Below are 6715 nucleotides of genomic sequence, written 5' to 3'. Positions count from 1 at the left end.
GAGCCCAATGAGCGGCGAGCACCGGGCCACGCCTTCATACCCCCGCCCGGCGGCAGCGCCCCGGGCTGGGCGGGAGGGGGGCGGGCAGCCCCGACCCCCAGCCGCTGCGGGCAGGGCCCACCCCGGCCCCGGGGAGCACCGAGCGGCTGCAGCTTCGGGGCTGGCAGCACCCACGGCAGGGCAGGCTCAGCCCTCCCCTTGCTCTCCTGGGGCTGTAGGCAGCCCCAGCGCTGCTGGAGGCAGGAGACATCCTCCCCTGGGCTTCCCCTGGGGCAGGCTGATCCTCTTCTGGTGTTAGCTGGGACCCCCCACACAATGCGACTCTGAGGGGGCCGCTGTGGGTGGGTGAACAAGTCCCACTCCTGGCCCCAGGGCAGAGAAAAGGCGGGAGCCACAGGAGGCCCCAGGGGACCCAGGTCCGTCAGCCCCACCCGCTACTGAACTCATGGACCACTCGCTGGTGAGACTGAGACAGAGATGCTTTAATGGCCCCAGGGCCGAGCCCACAGCCTCAGCCTCCCCGCTGCACTCAGTCGACCACCAGGCTGCTGCTGATCCCTGGCAGGAGCTCGAAGAAGCCCTGGAACAAGAGAGGCCATCAGGGTGGGGCAGGGGGCCAGGCAGCGGGGGCTGGCAGTGGCTCCCTGTTGGGTTACGTGCATGCGGCGTGCATGCGGCGTCATAGGAGCTACTCGCAGAGAGCAGGACCGCGTCGCCATAGTAACCCATCACTGACTCAAGGCTAGTGCCAGTTGCCATAGGAACCATTTGGGGATGGCAGTCACCAGGGAAGGCTGGGATGCGAGGGGGCACCTCCCGAAGCAGCCAGTACTAGCGCTGCTCCAGAGGGGTAGGGAGCCCAGTGGGATGGCTGGGCTTGGCCCCAAGGTGGGGGTTGGATGGGGACATGAGGATGCAGGAGATGCAGAGCAGCAGGGAGGGGGCTTCGCACAGGATGGGGGAACATGGGGCTCACCTTGAAGAGAGTGATGCTCTGGAGTACCCCTGAGGTACAGCACATCTCCCGGATGGAGTGCATGGCCAGCTGAGGGCAGCCGATGTCCAGCACACGCAGCCCCAGGCGGGAGGCCAGGATGGGGCCGATGGTGGTGCCACAGGGTGTGTCGTTGCGCACCATGAACTCCTGCATGGGGACACAGCCTCAGCAGCTCCCCACGCTGCCCCACAGCCTCCCACATGGGCCCCCAAGCCTGAAGGGAAGCAACCTGGGACAAGAAAGCAGCACCACCCCCAAGCCAGGGTGCAAAATCCTCCAGAGATGGGACACGCTCAGACCAGGCCCCCCTCTCCGGTTCCCAAGCCCGCTCCCCAAGGCAGCCCTGGAGCAGCAGGCAGCGCAGACCCCGGCAGGGACAGACACAGTAACTGAGGGGTGGGCGTCTGGCACAGGCCCCCTCTCCTGAGCCCAGGGGCAGGGCTGTGGCCCAAGCTGGTAACGTTCACAGAGGGCTCGCCCAGCTCTGCTCACCTGCAGAGGGACGCCCACGCGGGCGGCGATGTCCCGGATGACTGCTTCAGTGACAGCTGTGGAGGCATAGCGCTGGTTGCTGTTCACTTTGATGACGGGGCCCTGCAAAGGGAAGGCACCAGTCGGTGGCTCTGGAAAACACACATGTCCAGGCACTGCTGTCTCACCCCAACCCATCAGTCCATTCTCCCCTTCCTGGGTGATCCGTGGGGATGGGGACAGCCCTGCCACAAGGACAGCCCCAGCTCAGAGCAAGGAAGGGCACCAGGACCAATGCTGTGGTTCCAGGTGATTAACACCAGATGTGTGGCACAGCCAAACAGTGCTGCAGGGCAAATGTCTCCCATTTGAGCACTGTTAAGCTGCACCCCGTGACTGTTCTCCAGGGAGGAGCTGGAGGACGGTGCCCGTCCACAGCATTTCATAGCACTGCAGGACAGACAGGCAGTGCCCAGCCCAGAACAAAGGGCTTCCCTCACCTTGTGGAAGGCCGGACGATGATTCTCCTCATGCTTGTCCCTGCAAAAGAGAATCAGGAGTTTCATGCTACAGCCCTCCCTCCCTGCTGCAACAAGGACTGTCCTGTCTGTACTCCCTAGGGAATGACAGGGATAGGTCCCCCCAGCCAGCAGAGCAGACTGCTCTGGCCTGTGACACTTCTCAGACTACTCACACATAGTTAGGGTGCACAGCGTGGGCCATATCAGCACTGATCATGTAGGACTTTGCCACGGCCTCCTCAAAAGCTGTCAGGTTTTGCGGTGATGCTGAGATCCGGCGCAGCACCAGCTCCGTCAGCAAGGACTCTGCACCTTGCGCACTCTCTGACCCCACCTGCCAAGGACCACCATCAGTAACAGCCCATGTGCCATAACCCCTGGCACCACAGGGGCCAGCCGAGTGACAGGATGCTCCCCAAAGGCTGCAGAGCGGCTTCCAACCACACCAGTGCTTCCCACCCCCTGCCTGAGCCATGCTCCACAGAGGGGTAAGCAAAATCCCCCTTGCCCTACTGGGACCTGGGATTTGTCTCCTGCTAGGCAGGGCTCAGGGAGAGCAAAGCACATAGAGCCCCTCCCTGTGCCAGCTACTCCACAGCTGTGCCCCTCACTCACCTCCTCGTTGTCGTAGAGTGCGATGAGACGGACATTGGGCTCCTGGGAGAGGGAGGAGGGCGCTGCACATGAGTCAATCAAGGCCTGCAGGGTCAGAGGAGAAAAGACACCAGCTTGAGTGGTTCCCATCCTGGGAAGGTCAGCACTGAGCTGTCATGAACTTCCCCAGGAGAGCTCAAAGCACCAAGGAAGGGAGCTGTGGACACACACATTGCCCAGTGACAGCCAGAGTCACCCCTGGAAGCTGCTGGAAACCCCACACACCTAGCAAAGGGGCAGCCCCCATCCAGCCCCAGATCTTCAAACAAGCGATCCACCCCACAGGAACAGGCCTCCCTGCAGAGCCTTGGCTCAGCCCACAGCCCTGCTAAGCTGAGCAGAGGTGTGTGGGGGCCATACCGCTGCTTCCAGGCTCCTTTGCCCCTTCAACTCACCTGCAGGGCGCAGTAGCAGCTGTGCAGGTTGTCCAGGCGTGGGGAGAAGATGAACTCATCGAAGGCACCGCCCAGCATCTGCAGGCAGAGAGCCAGGGAGAGCAAGGCACAGGCTCTGGGTCACCAAAAAGCACCTGCCGCTGGGTCCCCATTCCAGTTCCCTCACCTCTGCCCCTCAGGAGCTGCCTCCTCTAATTCCACTCAGCTCCTAGCCCTGGCACGCCCCAGGCAGAGGAAGCGTGCCGGGTAAAACCTGTGCAGTGCCAGCCCACAGGCTGCGTGCGGGCACAGGGACACTCCTGCCCTTACTCACCGCTGGCTGTGTATCCGCCAGGCATAGTTCCAGCTCCACAATCTGCTCTGGTTTCACCCCCAGCTGGGGGCAGAGCAGAGAAAGCAGGACAGGGCTGTGCCGCTCTGTCTGGGAAGAAAGCAGAGCGGCGGGCAGAGCAGGCAGTGGATGGCAGGGGAAACTCCTTCTTTCCCCTGGCAGAGCCGTCCCACACCCCACTCACATTGGCATAGTCCTCCCTCCTACTAACACATCCTGTGTTCATGGCTCCACTTTGCACAGGACAGCAGGGTCGTTTACAGGGTGCAGCGAGGGGCTCTCTGCCCCCTCTTCAATCCCCCCTCCCTGCCCTGTCTCCCCAAGGAGGCTGTGACAGCTTTAGGGAGGTTGCACCCCCTTCTATATGATGGCTACAGACCAGGGCGGGAACAGAGAGATGGCTGAGCAGACACATTGTGTACACAGCTCTGGGGCAGAGTGGAAGGTTACTATCAGTTCACAAGAAGGGGAAAAGGAACCTGCTGGCAGGTCCCTGAGGACTGGAAATCAAAGTCGACAAGTGTGAGGTCCTAGCAATTGCTCCTGGTAGTCCTTGTTACCTGGCTCACCTGGGCTGCAGAGTTGCAAGGTGTGGCCTCCATAAGCACTTCTTTTTCCAGCTCCTCCTGCACAACAGTGGCCAGAATGGGAACCCTGTGGGGAGGTGATGCCATTAGCTCCCAGGGTTTTGGTCACTTCTCTTGCTTGGGTTACATGCAACCAACCCTTCCTGGGGTGCCTGCCTTGCTCCTCCAGGGAGCAACTGCTGTGTCAAATGGAGCAAGGACACACATCATTTCAAGCACAGATCTATCGTGCCACCTCAGGACACCCCAGTGTCCTGTCCCAAGTCCCAAGCTTAGAAGCATCTCCTGGGAGGGCTCTATGGGGCTAAGAAAAGCCATTGCAGACCTCTCCACTGTGATGAGCGGCTGGCAAAGGGAGAGAGCTGAGGCTGGGCACCACTCCAGCTGGGTCCCAGCCCTCCTGAGGGCTGGCCAGGGGTCGGGGACAAGCCAGGCCTTACAGGTGGTGCTCGGTGTTGGGCCCAAAGTTCTCATTGATGCTGCGCTGCAGATGGATGGCCAGGTGGGGAATGCGGAGGATGGGCCGCTCCACATGTACCAGGCGCTGCTCCAGGCGCCCGGTGGCTGGGTCCTGAAACACAAGACTGCTGGGGCCAAGCCTGCAGGGCTGAGACATTGCAGTAGGTCCCACTCTGGGTGAGGGTCATGGACCCAGAGCTAGGGGCAAACAGCTCGCCCAGCTCACCTTTATAATCACCCTCCCGGCCACGGTGAGGTCACGGTCAAACCAGGTGTTCCAGATGCCCCCTCCATAGGTCTCCACGCCGACCTGCACTGTGCCCACCTGCCCCCGTTTAGAGCGTCGCTTCACCTGGGTGAGAGCAGAGGTGTTACCACTGGCACTTACCCAGGGGTAACCAGCGGGGACTGGGCTGAGCCCGCCAGCGCAGGGCACAGCGAGGTGCTCTGCAGGACAGGGCACGCAGAGGCGATAACAGCAGGTGGGCCAGCGCTGGGGGTCTGCATGGGCTGCTCTGGGCAGCGGACGGGGAGGCGCAGGCAGCCGCAGTGCTGTGGGGCACAGGGGGAGCCAGGGCAGTTTTTCATTGTGGAGAGAAACTGGGGGGCGCCGGGGGAAGGCCCCAGCCAAGCGGCCTTACCCTGAGGCAGGGGCTGTCGGTGTGGGCCCCCAGCAGGCTGAACCCATTCCCGGGCTGGAACTGGCCACCGACGGCGAAGGCGATGAGGGTGGAGTAGTTCCTGGTGACAAAGTACTGCGGGCAGAGGGCAGGGGTGAGGGGTCAAGGGTGAGGGCTCAAAGGACCCGGGTGAGGGGTCAAGGGTGAGGGCTGCCCGCTGCCCGCCGCCCCCCGGCCGGGCCCACCTTCTGCGCCGGCCGCACCTCCCAGTGCTCCGTCTCCTTCAGCTCCTGGAAGCCGGCCTGCAGCAGCCGGCTGCGGCACTCTGCCACCACTGCGGGGGGAGAGCCGTCAGGGGGCCGCACCGAGGGGAAGGGAAGGGAAGGGGAAGGGGAAGGGGGTCTGGCGGCTCCTCACCGTGGTAGGGCGAGGGGCTCCGGTTCACGAACTTCACCAGCTCCTGCGCCGCCGCCTGCGCGGCCTGCTTCGAGCCCTGCGCCGCCACCTGCGGGCACCGCCGTCATGGGACAGCGCCGGGACTCCCCCCCCACCCCAGGCCGTGACCCCCGGGGGCCCGGGGACCCCCCCCAACCCCGGCAGAGCCCGCCCCGCGCCGCCCGCCCGGTACCTGCATGGCCGCCGCCCCGCCCCGCCGCTCCGCCCGGCGCGCCCCCTGCTGGCGCGGAGGAATGCGCTCGGGCGGCCCGGGAGCAGCACCCGCACCCTGCGGCCCGCAATCCGCACCCTAGCACCCTGCACCTGCACCCTGCACTCTGCAAATCCGCACTCTGCAAATCCACACCCTGCAACCCGCACCAGGTACCCTGCACCTACACTCTGCAAATCCACACCCTGCAACCCTCACCAGGTACCCTGCACCCTGCACCTGCACCCTGCAAATCCACACCCTGCAACCCACACCAGGTACTCTGCACTCTGCACCTCGCACCCTGCACCCATCACCACGCAATGCACACCCTGTACCCTGGTACGGAGCCAGACAAACCCAGAGCCTGCCAAAGTCAGCGCAGAGCTGGGGGGGACTGGGTGGGTGGAAGCCGGACCCAGCCAGGACGGGCTGGGGTGGGTGCCAAGGGGCAGGGACTGGCTCCCCAGGGATGGTCACCCGGTGCCACCCCGGGATGCCCTGATTCCGGGCACCAGGTGAGTAGGGGCTGCCCTGAAACAGGGTCTGACCTGCATGCGGCTGTCCCTGCACTGCCCAGGGGTGCAAGTGCACGGGAACACACACGCTTCCCAAAGGCTGGGTGGTTTTGAGGCAAGTCACTGGTGTAAGCCGAGCTGCAGCCTGCCACCCACCCCACCCCACCCCACCGCTGCTCCCCTGCCTTGGCACTGCCCAGCCCTCACACAAAACAAGGCACAAGCCCTTGGTGTCATGTTGAGGACTGATGTCCCAGAGCAACAGCAAAGCACAAGAGTGCTGGGAGTTGGCATGGTGGCAGGGCAGTACCCCAGTTGGCTGCCAGCCCCCGCAGGAGTGCAGCCTGGGCACATTGAGGAGATGGTACCCCTGGGCCTCACATGGATTGGGGTGGCTCCTGCCCTTGGCTGGGTCCCCTGCATGGGCTGGGTGCGGCAGTGGGGTTTTGGGTTTCCATCTGTGTTTATGCATCGTTTCCCAGCAGGATCCTGTGTCTTCCCAGCAATGGGTGTGTG

General features: G+C 63.6%; 1 protein-coding gene across 1 annotated transcript; it reads right to left on the bottom strand.

The window, feature by feature from the left end:
* Positions 1-461: 461 nt before the first annotated feature.
* Positions 462-5692, bottom strand: DNPEP (aspartyl aminopeptidase). Its single transcript, XM_055719369.1, has 15 exons — positions 5664-5692; positions 5453-5540; positions 5281-5369; positions 5057-5170; positions 4642-4767; positions 4397-4527; positions 3939-4023; positions 3352-3459; positions 3039-3116; positions 2605-2688; positions 2163-2323; positions 1969-2008; positions 1490-1591; positions 977-1144; positions 462-580 (listed from the first exon to the last, which is right to left on the bottom strand). Exons 1-15 carry the CDS (start codon positions 5667-5669, stop codon positions 530-532), a joined length of 1431 nt encoding a protein of 476 aa, XP_055575344.1. The 5' UTR covers positions 5670-5692; the 3' UTR covers positions 462-529.
* Positions 5693-6715: the final 1023 nt, after the last annotated feature.

Source organism: Falco cherrug, chromosome 8 (assembly GCF_023634085.1).
Source record: "Falco cherrug isolate bFalChe1 chromosome 8, bFalChe1.pri, whole genome shotgun sequence".
Taxonomy (NCBI): domain Eukaryota; kingdom Metazoa; phylum Chordata; class Aves; order Falconiformes; family Falconidae; genus Falco; species Falco cherrug.
Note: the sequence above shows the minus strand (reverse complement) of the source record. Positions and strands in the feature narration are given on the sequence as shown.

Coding starts and splice junctions, on each gene's coding strand:
- DNPEP (XM_055719369.1), bottom strand. Junction 4,768..5,056: donor CCGACAGCCCCTGCCTCAGG/GTAAGGCCGCTT, acceptor GCTCTCACCCAG/GTGAAGCGACGCTCTAAACG. Junction 3,460..3,938: donor CTTGCAACTCTGCAGCCCAG/GTGAGCCAGGTA, acceptor CTTTCTTCCCAG/ACAGAGCGGCACAGCCCTGT.